General features: G+C 33.8%; 1 protein-coding gene across 1 annotated transcript in view; it reads left to right on the top strand.

The window, feature by feature from the left end:
- Positions 1–16,033, top strand: part of LOC149788893 (plexin-A1-like) — a 159,867-nt gene that overhangs the window by 48,771 nt on the left and 95,063 nt on the right. Inside the window, exons 6-7 of the mRNA XM_089973565.1 lie at positions 9,925–10,009; positions 13,393–13,683. Coding sequence (XP_089829691.1) covers positions 9,925–10,009; positions 13,393–13,683 — 376 coding nt within the window. The remainder of the gene's footprint in view (positions 1–9,924; positions 10,010–13,392; positions 13,684–16,033) is intronic.

The following is a 16,033-nucleotide window of genomic DNA, read 5'->3' as shown; positions in this document are numbered from 1 at the left end:
ATCATTCCTATTGGTAACATTAAATCATAGCTGATGGTTGCCTGTATCATTCATATTGGTAACATTAAATCATAGCTGATGGTTGCCTGTATCATTCATATTGGTAACATTAAATCAAAGCTGTTGGTCAAAGCCTGTATCGTTCATCTTGGTAACATTAAATCAAAGCTGTTGGTTGCCTGTATCATTCATCTTGGTACCATTAAATCAAAGCTGTTGGTTGCCTGTATCATTCCTATTGGTAACATTAAATCATAGTTTTCGGTCAAAGTCTGTATCATTCCTATTGGTAACATTAAATCATAGCTGATGGTCAATGCCTGTATCATTCATCTTGGTAACATGAAATCATAGCTGATGGTTGCCTGTATCATTCATCTTGGTAACATTAAATCAAAGCTGATGGTTGCCTGTATCATTCATATTGGTAACATTACATCAAGGCTAATGGTCAAAGCCTGTTATCATTCCTATTTGTAACATTAAATCATAGCTGATGGTTGCGTGTATCGTTCATCTTGGTAACATTAAATCAAAGCTGATGATTGTCTGTATCATTCCTATTGGTAACATTTAATCATAGCTGATGATTGCCCGTATCATTCATATTGGTAACATTAAATCATAGCTGATGGTTGCCTTTATCATTCGTATTGGTAGGATTCAATCAAAGCTGATGGTTGCCTGTATCATTCCTATTGGTAAAATTAAATCATAGCTGATGTTTGCCTGTATCATTGATATTGGTAGCATTAAATCATAGCTGATGGTCAATGCCTGTATCATTCATCTTGGTAACATGAAATCATAGCTGATGGTTGCCTGTATCATTCCTATTGGTAACATTACATCAAGGCTGATGGTCTAAGCCTGTATCATTCATCTTGGTAACATTAAATCAGAACTGTTGGTCAAAACCTGTATCATTCATATTGGTAACATTAAATCATAGCTGGTCATTGCCTGTATCATTCATATTGGTAACATTAAATCATAGCTGGTCATTGCCTGTATCATTCATATTGGTAGAATTAAATCATAGATGTTGGTCAAAGCCTGTATCGTTCATATTGATAACATTAAATCAAAGCTGTTGGTTGCCTGTATCATTCCTATTAGTAACATTAAATCATAGCTGATGGTTGCCTGTATCATTCATATTGATAACATTAAATCAAATCTGTTGGTTGCCTGTATCATTCATATTGTTAATATTAAATCATAGCTGTTGGTTGCCTGTATCATTCATATTGATAACATTAAATCAAATCTGTTGGTTGCCTGTATCATTCCTATTGTTAACATGAAATCATAGCTTTTGGTCAAAGCCTGTATCATTCATCTTGGTAACATTAAATAAAAGCTGTTGGTCAAAGCCTGTATCATTCCTCTTGGCATCCGTCCGTCTACGAGAGACGATGGCATAGCTCCAAAGTACGCTTTTGCTTATCCTTCTTTTTAGCTCTCTTTTCAGCTTGCTTTATTCTTCTCTTTTCCTCTGCGTTTTGAACTCCCTGCCTGACAGCTAGACGCCAGCTGGAACGGTTGTTTGCACAGCTCTCCCAGTCGTTGACATTGATGTTTGCTGTCTTCATATCCTTCTTGCAAACATCTTTGTAGCGCAGATGTGGTCGTCCAGTTGGTCGTGCACCTGTATCATTCCTATTGGTAACATTAAATCATAGCTGTTGGTCAAAGCCTGTATTGTTCATATTGGTAACATTAAATCAAAGCTGTTGGTAGCCTGTATCATTCCTATTGGTAACATTAAATCATAGCTGTTGGTCAAAGCCTGTATTGTTCATATTGGTAACATTAAATCAAAGCTGTTCGGTGCCTGTGTCATTCATATTGGTAACATTAAATCAAAGCTGTTGGTCAAAGCCTGTATCGTTCATCTTGGTAACATTAAATTTAAGCTGTTGGTTGCCTGTATCATTCATCTTGGTAACATTAAATCATAGCTGATGGTTGCCTGTATCATTAATATTAGTAGCATTAAATCATAGCTAATGGTCAAAGCCTGTATCATTCGTCTTGTTAACATTAAATCATAGCTGTTGGTCAAAGCCTGTATCGTTCATCTTGGTAACATTAAATTTAAGGTGATGGTTGCCTGTATCATTCATATTGGTAACATTAAATCATAGCTGTTGGTTGCCTGTATCATTCATATTGGTAACATTAAATCATAGTTGATGGTAGCCTGTATTATTCATATTAGTAGCATTAAATCATAGCTAATGGTCAAAGCCTGTATCATTCATCATGGTAACATTAAATTTAAGCTGTTGGTTGCCTGTATCATTCATCTTGGTAACATTAAATCATAGCTGATGGTTGCCTGTATCATTAATATTAGTAGCATTAAATCATAGCTAATGGTCAAAGCCTGTATCATTCGTCTTGTTAACATTAAATCATAGCTGTTGGTCAAAGCCTGTATCGTTCATCTTGGTAACATTAAATTTAAGCTGATGGTTGCCTGTATCATTCCTATTGGTAACATTAAATCATAGCTGTTGGTTGCCTATATCATTCATATTGGTAACATTAAATTTAAGCTGATGGTTGCCTGTATCATTCATATTGGTAACATTAAATCAAAGGTGTTGGTCGCCTGCATCATTCCTATTGGTAACATTAAATCAAATCGGATGGGTGTCTGTATCATTCATATTGGTAACATTAAATCATAGTTGATGGTCAATGCCTGTATCATTCATCTTGGTAACATGAAATCATAGCTGATGGTTGTCTGTATCATACATATTGGTAATATTTAATGAAAGCTGATGGTTGCCTGTATCATATATATTGATAACATTAAACCAAAGCTGTTGGTCAAAGCCTGTATCATTCATCTAGGTAACATTAAATCAAAGCTGATGGTTGCCTGTATCATTCATATTGGTAACATTAAATCAAGGCTAATGGTCAAAGTCTGTATCATTCCTATTTGTAACATTAAATCATAGCTGATGGTTGCTTGTATCATTCATATTGGTAACATTACATCAAGGCTAATGGTCAAAGCCTGTATCATTCCTATTTGTAACATTAAATCATAGCTGATGGTTGCGTGTATCATTCATATTGGTAACATTAGCTCATAGCTGTTGGTTGTCTGTATCATTCCTATTGGTAACATTACATCAAGGCTAATGGTCAAAGCCTGTATCATTCCTATTTGTAACATTAAATCATAGCTGATGGTTGCGTGTATCATTCAACTTGGTAACATTAAATCATAGCTGTTGGTTGTCTGTATCATTCATATTGGTAACATTACATCAAGGCTAATGGTCAAAACCTGTATCATTCCTATTTGTAACATTAAATCATAGCTGATGGTTGCGTGTACCATTCATATTGGTAACATTAACTCATAGCTGATGGTTGCCTGTATCATTCATATTCGTAACATTAAATCAAAGTTGATGGTTTGCTGTATCATTAATATTGGTAGCATTAAATCATAACTGTTGGTCAAAGCCTGTATCATTCATCTTGGTAACATTAAATCAAAGCTGATGGTTGCCTGTATCATTCATATTGGTAACATTAAATTTAAGCTGATGGTTGCCTGTATCATTCATATTGGTAACATTAAATTTAAGCTGATGGTTGAATGTATCATTCCTATTGGTAACATTTAATCATAGCTGATGGTTGCCTGTATCATTCCTATAGGTAAAATTAAATCATAGCTGATGCTTGCCTGTATCATTGATATTGGTAGCATTAAATCATAGCTGATGGTCAATGCCTGTATCATTCATCTTGGTAACATGAAATCATAGCTGATGGTTGCTTGTATCATTCCTATTGGTAACATTACATCAAGGCTGATGGTCTAAGCCTGTATCATTCATATTGGTAACATTAAATCACAGCTGTTGGTCAACGCCTGTATCATTCATATTCGTAATATTAAATCAAAGCTGATGGTTTGCTGTATCATTCATATTGGTAGCATTAAATCAGAATTGTTGGTCAAAGCCTGTATCATTCATATTGGTAACATTAAATCAAAGCTGATGGTTGCCTGTATCATTCATATTGGTAACATTAAATCATAGCTGGTCATTGCCTGTATCATTCATATTGGTAGAATTAAATCATAGATGTTGGTCAATTTCCTGTATCGTTCATATTGATAACATTAAATCAAAGCTGTTGTTTGGCAGTATCATTCATATTTGTAATATTAAATCATAGCTGATGTTTGCCTGTATCATTCATATTGGTAACATTAAATTATAGCTGTTGATTGCCTGTATCATTCATATTGGTAACATGAACTCGTAGCTGTTGATTGCCTGTATCATTCCTATTAGTAACATTAAATCATAGCTGTTGGTCAAAGCCTGTATCATTCATATTGGTAACATTAAATCAAAGCTGTTGGTTGCCTGTATCATTCATCTTGGTAACATTAAATCAAAGCTCTTGGTCAAAGCCTGTATCAATCCTATTGGTAACATTAAATCATAGCATTTCGTTGCCTGTATCATTCATATTGGTAGAATTAAATCATAGATGTTGGTCAATTTCCTGTATCGTTCATATTGATAACATTAAATCAAAGCTGTTGTTTGGCAGTATCATTCATATTTGTAATATTAAATCATAGCTGATGTTTGCCTGTATCATTCATATTGGTAACATTAAATTATAGCTGTTGATTGCCTGTATCATTCATATTGGTAACATGAACTCGTAGCTGTTGATTGCCTGTATCATTCCTATTAGTAACATTAAATCATAGCTGTTGGTCAAAGCCTGTATCATTCATATTGGTAACATTAAATCAAAGCTGTTGGTTGCCTGTATCATTCATCTTGGTAACATTAAATCAAAGCTCTTGGTCAAAGCCTGTATCAATCCTATTGGTAACATTAAATCATAGCATTTCGTTGCCTGTATCATTCCTATTGGTAACATTAAATCATAGCTGTTGCTCAAAGCCTGTGTCATTCCTATTGGTAACATTAAATCACAGCTGATGGTTGCCTGTATCATTCCTATTGGTAACATCAAATGATGGCCATTGGTTGTCTGTATCATTCCTATTGGTAACATTAAATCATAGCTGATGGTCAAAGCCTGTATCATTGATATTGGTAACATTAAATCACAGCTGATGGTTGCCTGTATCATTGATATTGGTAACATTAAATCACAGCTGATGGTTGCCTGTATCATTCATATTGGTATCGTTAAATCATATCTGATGGTTGCCTGTATCATTCATATTGTTAACATTAAATCATAGGTGATGGTTGCCTGTATCATTCCTATTGGTAACATTAAATCATAGTTGATCGTTGCCTGTATCATTCATATTGGTATCGTTAAATCATATCTGATGGTTGCCTGTATCATTCCTATTGTTAACATTAAATCATAGCTGATGGTTGCCTGTATCATTCATATCGTTAACATTAAATCATAGCTGATGGTTGCCTGTATCATTCCTATTGGTAACATTAAATCATAGCTGATGGTTGCCTGTATCATTCCTATTGGTAACATTAAATGAAAGCTGTTGGTTGCTTGTGTCATTCATCTTGGTAACATTAAATCAAAGCTGTTGGTTGCCTGTATAATTCAGATTGGTAACATTAAATCATAGCTATTAGTTGCCTGTATCATTCATATTGTTAACATTAAATCATAGCTATTGGTCAAAACCTGTTTCATTCCTATTGGTAACATTAAATCAAAGCTGTTGGTCAAAGCCTGTATCATTCCTATTAGTGACATTAAATTATACATGATGGTTGCCTGCATCATTCATATTGTTAACATTAAATCATAGCTATTGGTCAAAGCCTATTTCATTCATCTTGGTAACATTAAATCATAGCTATTGGTCAAAGCCTGTATCATTCCTATTGGTAACATTTAATCATAGCTGATGGTTGCCTGTATCATTCCTATAGGTAAAATTAAATCATAGCTGATGCTTGCCTGTATCATTGATATTGGTAGCATTAAATCATAGCTGATGGTCAATGCCTGTATCATTCATCTTGGTAACATGAAATCATAGCTGATGGTTGCCTGTATCATTCCTATTGGTAACATTACATCAAGGCTGATGGTCTAAGCCTGTATCATTCATATTGGTAACATTAAATCATAGCTGTTGGTCAACGCCTGTATCATTCATATTCGTAATATTAAATCAAAGCTGATGGTTTGCTGTATCATTCATATTGGTAGCATTAAATCAGAATTGTTGGTCAAAGCCTGTATCATTCATATTGGTAACATTAAATCAAAGCTGATGGTTGCCTGTATCATTCATATTGGTAACATTAAATCATAGCTGGTCATTGCCTGTATCATTCATATTGGTAGAATTAAATCATAGATGTTGGTCAATTTCCTGTATCGTTCATATTGATAACATTAAATCAAAGCTGTTGTTTGGCAGTATCATTCATATTTGTAATATTAAATCATAGCTGATGTTTGCCTGTATCATTCATATTGGTAACATTAAATTATAGCTGTTGATTGCCTGTATCATTCATATTGGTAACATGAACTCGTAGCTGTTGATTGCCTGTATCATTCCTATTAGTAACATTAAATCATAGCTGTTGGTCAAAGCCTGTATCATTCATATTGGTAACATTAAATCAAAGCTGTTGGTTGCCTGTATCATTCATCTTGGTAACATTAAATCAAAGCTCTTGGTCAAAGCCTGTATCAATCCTATTGGTAACATTAAATCATAGCATTTCGTTGCCTGTATCATTCCTATTGGTAACATTAAATCATAGCTGTTGCTCAAAGCCTGTGTCATTCCTATTGGTAACATTAAATCACAGCTGATGGTTGCCTGTATCATTCCTATTGGTAACATCAAATGATGGCCATTGGTTGTCTGTATCATTCCTATTGGTAACATTAAATCATAGCTGATGGTCAAAGCCTGTATCATTGATATTGGTAACATTAAATCACAGCTGATGGTTGCCTGTATCATTGATATTGGTAACATTAAATCACAGCTGATGGTTGCCTGTATCATTCATATTGGTATCGTTAAATCATATCTGATGGTTGCCTGTATCATTCATATTGTTAACATTAAATCATAGGTGATGGTTGCCTGTATCATTCCTATTGGTAACATTAAATCATAGTTGATCGTTGCCTGTATCATTCATATTGGTATCGTTAAATCATATCTGATGGTTGCCTGTATCATTCCTATTGTTAACATTAAATCATAGCTGATGGTTGCCTGTATCATTCATATCGTTAACATTAAATCATAGCTGATGGTTGCCTGTATCATTCCTATTGGTAACATTAAATCATAGCTGATGGTTGCCTGTATCATTCCTATTGGTAACATTAAATGAAAGCTGTTGGTTGCTTGTGTCATTCATCTTGGTAACATTAAATCAAAGCTGTTGGTTGCCTGTATAATTCAGATTGGTAACATTAAATCATAGCTATTAGTTGCCTGTATCATTCATATTGTTAACATTAAATCATAGCTATTGGTCAAAACCTGTTTCATTCCTATTGGTAACATTAAATCAAAGCTGTTGGTCAAAGCCTGTATCATTCCTATTAGTAACATTAAATTATACATGATGGTTGCCTGCATCATTCATATTGTTAACATTAAATCATAGCTATTGGTCAAAGCCTGTTTCATTCATCTTGGTAACATTAAATCATAGCTATTGGTCAAAGCCTGTATCATTCCTATTGGTAACATTAAATCATAGCTGATGGTTTCCTGTATCATTCATATTGGTAACATTAAATCATAGCTGATGGTTGCCTGTATCATTCATATTGGTAACATTAATTCAAAGCTGTTGGTCAATGCCTGTATCATTCCTATTGGTAACATTAAATCAAAGCTGTTGGTCAAAGCCTGTATCATTCATATTGGTAACATTATATCATTGCTGATGGTATGTATCATTCATATTGGTAACATTAAATCATACCCGATGGTTGCCTGTATCATTCATCTTGGTAACAGTAAATCATAGCTGATGGTTGCCTGTATCATTCATATTGGTACCATTAAATCATAGCTGTTGGTCAGAGCCTGTGTCATTCATATTGGTAACATTAAATTGTAGCTGTTGGTTGCCTATGCCATGCATATTGTATTACTTGCCACAAAAACTGATATAAAGATTGATGATACAGCTTTGCCATTCTAATAATAATGCTATAACTTCGAAAAAAAATTCATGAAGAATAATATTAAGTCAAATTATTGGTTCTCACTAATTAACATCATTATCAATTCCCTAGAAATCAAGGCATTGTTGCTTGGAATGAAGTAAAGATTTATCACTGAACAAATCCTGAGCTCTATATTGTCAGTGATCTAATTGGCAATGTCAGTAATCTAATTGGCAATGTCCGTGATCTAATTTGCAGTGTCAGTGATCTAATTGGCAATGTCAGTAATCTAATTGGCACAGTTTATACAGAAAAGTTTTGGGAGTTCATATTGTTAAGAATCTGGACTTGTGTAAGCAACTGAAACATCTTCATTCTGCAGTAAACTCAAAACCCATTCTTTTACAGAGGATACAATGTTATCTACCACTTAGCTATTGGAAATTATTTTACAGTGCACTTATTCATCCTCTTTTGGACTACTGATGCACAGTTTGGGGAAATATAACTGATAGCAATATTAAAACAATGCACAAATTTAAAAAAGGGCAGCAAGAATTATCCAAATGTTACTATTTGATACACCAAAATTGTGTTCTTGAAATTGAAATGGCTTAATTTAACTACAGATTACTGTAACAAAAGTTGATAGTAATGTTCAATGTAAAGACTGACCACAATGTTTACATGCTATGTTTCCTTTTAAGTCAGAAAAACAGTACCAAAGACTTAAATTGAGATCAGTTAAAAATGATAAATTCAAGAAAAACACTACCAAAAGCAAATACTTAAAACAGTCATTTGCTTACTTTGGTGCCATTCCATGGAACTAATTTTCCAAACCTATTAGATAAGAAACAAATATAAGTGTGTTTAAAACCAAAATGTATGACCAATGTCTCAAAAAGAGTTTTCTTTGTAAACATTGCAATACATGCAATACAATTTATTCATTTACTACACATCATAAAGAGTTTGTGCTTTTATGCTTATTTATATTCTCATGTTCATCTGTAATGCCTTAGGGGAGAATAATTTATTATAACCAACTGAGTTGCCCTAAAGATATACCCTCCTGCATGTTGTAACAGCTGATTAACAGAGGCAGTAGCTGTGGTGGTTCAATGGTTAGTGTGTTTGACTCTTACCCAAAAGTGTACAGGTTCGAATCCTTCTGTATTATCTGCCTGGGTTGGCTACCATGGTACATCCATGGACAAGTCACTTTACTCAAATTGCATCAGCATTAAATAAGCTACTTGTGTTTGCTTTGCAATAAAACAACAAACCAAACAAAAATATGATTTGAGTCAGATATGCAACATTATAAAATCAGGCAGGTGAATTTTCTGAAAATGTGTGATTTTAAAAACTTGAACAACTGGAGACATTATTCCTTTCTGAACTGTTCAGATAAATGGAAAAGACATTATAGGAGTCTGAGTTGGCATTTTAACTATTTATTGTTCAGTGAAATTACAACAGAAGAACATGTTTTCCATTTCATAGGAATGAGCTTATTGGTTGAATGAATAACAGTGAGAAAGTGTCCAGATAGTTTCTTGGGATGATTAGTGTCAAGGTCAATTTGTTGATTGGCCTTATCTTCTTTTAACTTAATCTCACACTTGATTATAAGTGCTGATGTTAGTACTCAATATTTCATACTTGGAAGGGATGTAATCTTATGCTTACATAATTTAGTGCTAGAAACATGATTCATGAAATAAATCTTATCTTCTTTTGTAGTGGTGGAATAAAGCTAACCATTACAGGAAAATACCTTAATAATGCCCATGACATCAGAATTGAAATGGCTGGGAATAGCAGTACGGTATGTAAAAGAGCCCAAAACTATATAGACAGATGATTTTGTTTGTCTGAAGCTGTGGAGTATAACCTAAACATTAACAACATTAGTTGTGCAATTTTTGTTTCCTGCCATAATATAATCATAAACTCTGTCTCTGTTGTACTCTTGTTTATGTTGATAACTTTTTTAAAATGTCCACTTGAGTGGAGGAGACGTATTGTTACCTGTGTCTGTCCATTATGTCACAAATTTCATTTCCACTCCGTAACCTTTTTAAAATTTCAATTTCTATTGAGGGGACATGTAGTTTTACCTATTTCTGTCGTGTCACAGATTTTATTTCCATTCAGTAACCTTTCTAAAATGTCGAATTCTCTGGAGGGGACAGGTAGTGTTACTTATTTCTGTCAGTCGTGTCACAGATTTCATTTCCATTGAGTAAACTTTTCAAAATGTCAAATTCTATGGAAGGGACATGTAGTGTTACCTATTTCTGTCAGTGGTGTCACAGATTTCAATTCCATTCACTAACTTTTTAAAATGTCAACTTCCGTGAATTGGACAGGTAGTGTTACCTTTTTCTGTCAACTGTGTCAGATTTCATTTCCATTCACTAATCTTTTTAAAATGTCATATTCTATGGAGGGGACATGTCATATTCTATGGAAGGGATGTGTAGTTTTACTATTTCTGTACATCTAATCACTTAACCTTTTACCTCATAGAGCATAGTTACAAAGTGCAGCGCACTATAAATAGAATACCTGTTACTAGTCGACTCCATACGCATAGGCATGCCTGTGAACTGTTAAGCAGTGTAGTGTATGTTGCATTTAACAGCAGTTTTAACCATTTTATGTTTTTGGTACACATCTATTATATGTGGAAAAATTTAAGAGTAAAGTCCGATTGTTAAAGCTGTGTCATTATTTTTCATGGAAGAGTTTTGTATGTGCTTTAAAATCTTGAGAGAACTCATTCACCGTCATGTCAGTGAGGTCGCGTGACCAACTGTAGCCGCCATTTCTCATAGTCGAAATTTACAAGTTTTCATCTGCGTCTACTCACTAAGTCATCTGAATTTGATAATTTATAAAAACTAATTGCTGCCTACATCAATATCAGAGCCTTTACCTAAGTTATTGAATCTTTCATAGTTGTGATCCTAATCGTGAAAACTTTGTAAGTACTGATTGATATCCGTGATCGCCATTTTGGAGAGTGGAGATAAGACCAGTTACTTTAAATAGCAGATATTGACCAGTGCATAAACAGTGACCACGTGATCTGATGTAATTGTCATTAGCAGAAATGAATGTAGTATCTAATAGGGGGGTTTTCCCTGAAGGTGGCGCTACATAAACCAGCTCAAAATAACTGATGTTTACAGCAGGTGTCAAAAGGTGCTTCCATATGAATGGAGTAGAGGCGTCCATGACGCTTGTATGAGGTAAAGGGTTAATAACTTTTGAAGAACTTTATGGATTGAAAGCAGATTAAAGAAGATGAAATTTGGTTTCTACCAATTTCCATATTGAAAAATTGACCATGTTTGGACCCCAGTATGACTTAAATGAATGAATTCCATTTCCACACAATAGCATTTGAAGAATTGTATAGAATAAAACCAATATGACATTCTCAAATTTTACAAGAGAAATACTTCCAAATAGACTATCTGTTAGGTGTCAGTGATTTTTATTCAACCTCTTGGGCCTTTTCAGGCTGCTCCATTTATCAGGTGCAAGGACTCATCTTGGTCACCATATCCTTTGATTTGCACTGCATGAATGCTGTTTAAACATTTTATTACCCAATTACATGTCCTGATTTAAATTTGAAAGGCATATTGGTGCTAACTTAAAGCAGAAGAAATAATGCAGTTCATGCATGCAAGGAAAATCTTATCTAGAACAAGTCCAAGTATGGGAGCGAGGATAACCAGCAACCAATTCCTTCATGCAGTTGCAAAACAACTACTGCAGACACATACACTGTGAGAGCAAAAGAAAATTACTGACAACACCCAATTCTTTCCTGCAAATTAACAATGTGATTATAAGTTGTGCATTTGAAAACTGACCCTTTGCCAATTCTGTGTAAATTTTTTATCCCATCAGCATGTTCAGTCATTGATTACACATATCAGCTTAAAACAGTAACATTCCAAACTTGTTCTCCATGTATGATTTAAGTACTTTACATATAATTTGACAGCCATGTTTGCACAAAGTTTTTCTCTTGTTTTGTGTATATTTAGGATGAGTTCAGATGTGAATACTTCTCATGTGTCGTGTGGTGAATAAGTTACAGTTCTTATTGGTGGTTATTGTTTTACTATTGACTTGAACAAACAAACAACCACCAATCAGAACTGAATGTAACATATTTCACTGGATGACATCTGGGATATGTAGCCTCATATTCGATGCAAGTAGACAAGATATGTAGCAACAGTGAAACTTCGCATAAAATTGATTATTCATAGATCATTAAAGTTCATTAATCATGCATGGGAAACAAATCTGGAATGTCTTCTTTAGATTGATATATTTTGTGAGTGACTGAGCATGCTGACGGGATAAAATAATCTGCATGGAATTGTGGGAGGTTGTCAGACCATGTGAGTAAGTCACATTGTGTATGCTAATTTGTCAAAGGCAAGGGGGTTGTATTCAGTAGGTTTTCTTTGTTACTGACATAAATAAATGCATGTGTCTGCTATAGCTGTCTCAGATGAGTTTTTAGTTTCAAGAATTAAAAGGCAAATGATAAATAATTAATTATTCATGAAGATTAAAGTAACCTATATAGGACAAGCATTGTTTTTGCATCAGTTCTTCACCAGTTTTGTCAGTATTGGCATCGATATGTACAAATATTGATGTATCAAGTGTATTGATTGTTTCACCATAATGTTGACTCAGACAAATAGGAGTAGATATTTTTCATTGAATTTATTATGGTGGGTTTCTTAAGATTTTCTAACATGGTTTCAGGACTCAGCAGTTAAAAAGAAGATAATTAGGCTACAAATGGACCTCTATGGGATTCCAACAAATTATTTTCTAGAATGTCATTCTGTTAGAGGAACTCTTGTTGCACACATTGAGGACTGAGCCTGCATCTAGAACTGAACCCTTGCTTTTTTCATCTCTGCAAATCAACAACAAAAATATTACAATTATAGGTCTGCTCTCACTTTTTCAAATAGGAAATTCTTAGCTTCATGGTTTTAAATTTAGGGTCTTAAGTCCTCCATACTGAGTACAAGACATCAGCAAAAAACAATATGTAGATTTAGGAAATATGACATATAGATAAAACAAGAAAGCAAATTTGACTGTTCTCAAATCATGTGGAATGTACATTTTGATGTGCACCATATTCAATATCTTTTCCAGGAACAGCCTTGTGATGTGTCTGATAATGGCACCAAAATGATATGTACAACTCCCAAACTTTCTGAGGAACAAAAGAAGAACCTTATCCAAGTTAAAAGTAAAAGTATCAAGAGAGAAAGGAGGAGCACCAGTGGATTGTGTTCTGGTTGCTTTGAGATAGTGATTAAGATGGATGGCTTCGAGTCAAGGTTTACCCTGTCCTATACTGTGGATCCTTCCCTTCTTAATCTAACTGTAGATAACTCAGTTAAAATTTTCTCCACAAGTAAAGACAGGACTCTCACGTTAAAGGTAGGTAAACCAAGTATCTTGACTTAGACTGTTGCATAACATTTTGTAGAAAACATTCTTCACCAATTATCTTTTCTTGATAATTTGCTCTGAAACAGCTTTGGAAAATGTTTGAAAGAACCCATATAGCATAAATCTTCTTTCCTATGATTGTGTAATTAGCCTATCTTTTAGATGTGGTTAGAAGTTTTGGGCATTCAATGAAGCTTCTTCTGTGAAGTGTTGTACACCCAGTCTGGACATTTGATTTCAGGTGGGATTTTTTTTTGCATGCAGGGATGACATCCATCTATGAAAACAAGAATTAGATTTTGTCCATAAAATTGTTTGATTGGATAACTGAAAGTGAAAATTTTCTTTTTCTGCACATATACTCATTTTATCTGGAGTATGGACAAGTCTAGCTAAGTGATGCCTGTGTAATGAACATTTTATTGTACTATGGTCTGGCTCTGACCCATTCAGCATTTTACCCAACCTTTGATCTTGGAAAATAAGTACGCTGCACAAACAAATTGAGCTCAGATTGATTTATTACTGTTATATATTATAATTTTTTTTAATTACTAAATAAAATAAATCTGTTTCTTCCTGGGTCCTTGTAGACTATCAGTTTAAAAGAGGTAAATGTGAATAGCATGTAGAATGCTAAATTCATATTATTTTCATTGGGTGGTTGGTTAGCAAGTGAATAGCATGTAGAATGCTAAATTCATGTTGTTTTCATTGGTTGGTTGGTTAGCAAGTGAATAGCATGTAGAATGCTAAATTCATGTTATTTTCATTGGTTGGTTGGTTAGCAAGTGAATAGCATGTAGAATGCTAAATTCATGCTATTTTCATTGGTTGGTTGGTTTTTAAAGTCACTTCCAATACTATATCATGCCAATCAGAGCAAAGTGCCTTTCACAAAGAGACACCAAGGCTGTCCTTGGCTTGTATCGAACACATGACTATTGCATTATAATTCTCCTTCTCTACCAAGTAAGCTGACACAATTCCCCCATGCTGTTTTGTGGAAACAGAGTGACTTGTTATTCATGACGAAGTGCAAGGGCTTGAAGTCGATTTGTGCACAGATAAAAAAAGAAAAACATTTATAGATAATATATTCTATACAGAGCTTGCTAGATATCAACCACTACAAAAGCTACAGCTTAAATGGGTACAAAAGTCATGATGACAATACCTTCAGAATCTTAAAGATGTACTGTAAGTGTAGTCAGGAATTTTTCACTTTTTCACATAATTATCAAGCTGTTGACAATAAATATCCTTAATAAAGTAGCATTATCATTGAAGCTTTTTTGATTCAGACTTGAATGGAATTTATGATAACATTTAGGAAATAAGTAATTTATTATTATTATTATTATTACTACTATTATTATTATTATTATCATCACCATTATAATTATTATCATTATTATTTTTAATATTATTATAGATGAAGACAGATGGAATTATTAAACTAATATATACTGAGAATGTTTATTATATTAAAACCTACATACCAGTCCTCATCAAGCCAATGCGCCTCATCATGTACGTTAGGTTGCTCCTTTTTCTAAAACTAGCGTGGATTTAAAAATGTATCATTTGCATTGTCTGTATAAATTCCAGACATAAGCATCAATGAGTCTAGTACTCTGAAAATATATTAGTTAGCTGGATATCACTTCTCCTAAATTGGCCCGCCAGTGACAGGTTCAAAATATATCTAACTTGATGCAATTGGTGTTGGCATTGTTATAATAGAACAAATTAATATTATCTAAAAGCTTAATTGGCATGTTTGACAAGATTGAAAATATCTGTTAATCTTTCATTTTATAAGCATCATCTCTTATGGCTACTCATTTTCTTTATATAAATGCTTTTATTAGTACTATTTGCAAATAAGATGACCAACATAATGAAGTTATCATCGTGTCTGCAACCTCTATTGCAGAGAATGAAACTAATATAATCTATGGTGGATTTTGCACTGACACCAGAAAATCCCTGTCGGTCTCATGGGGAGACAAATAATGTAACCCCATCACTGGAATTTCCTTGTTTTAGTATAAACATGAACATAGGTTATTTTTCTCAAACAATCGTTTTCATTCAAATTAAAATAACTTACTTTTGCAATATACTGATATTAGCAGACTCATCACATACTGTATCATGGCTGTAGATTATCCATGGTATTCCAGGAAAACCCTGGAACACCCTGGAGAATAATAGCATGGAATACCCTGGAGTATTTGGATATTCCAGACTTCTTCCAGGGTAGGCTTGTGAACCATGGATAAAAGACAAGGAAAAACATAGAAAACCCTGGATAATCCTAGCATGGAAAACA

Source organism: Sinohyriopsis cumingii, chromosome 11 (genome assembly GCF_028554795.1).
Source record: "Sinohyriopsis cumingii isolate HCF-2022 chromosome 11, ASM2855479v2, whole genome shotgun sequence".
Taxonomy (NCBI): Eukaryota; Metazoa; Mollusca; class Bivalvia; order Unionida; family Unionidae; genus Sinohyriopsis; species Sinohyriopsis cumingii.
The sequence above is the reverse complement of the archived record's forward strand: the minus strand, read 5'-3'. Positions and strand labels throughout refer to the sequence as shown.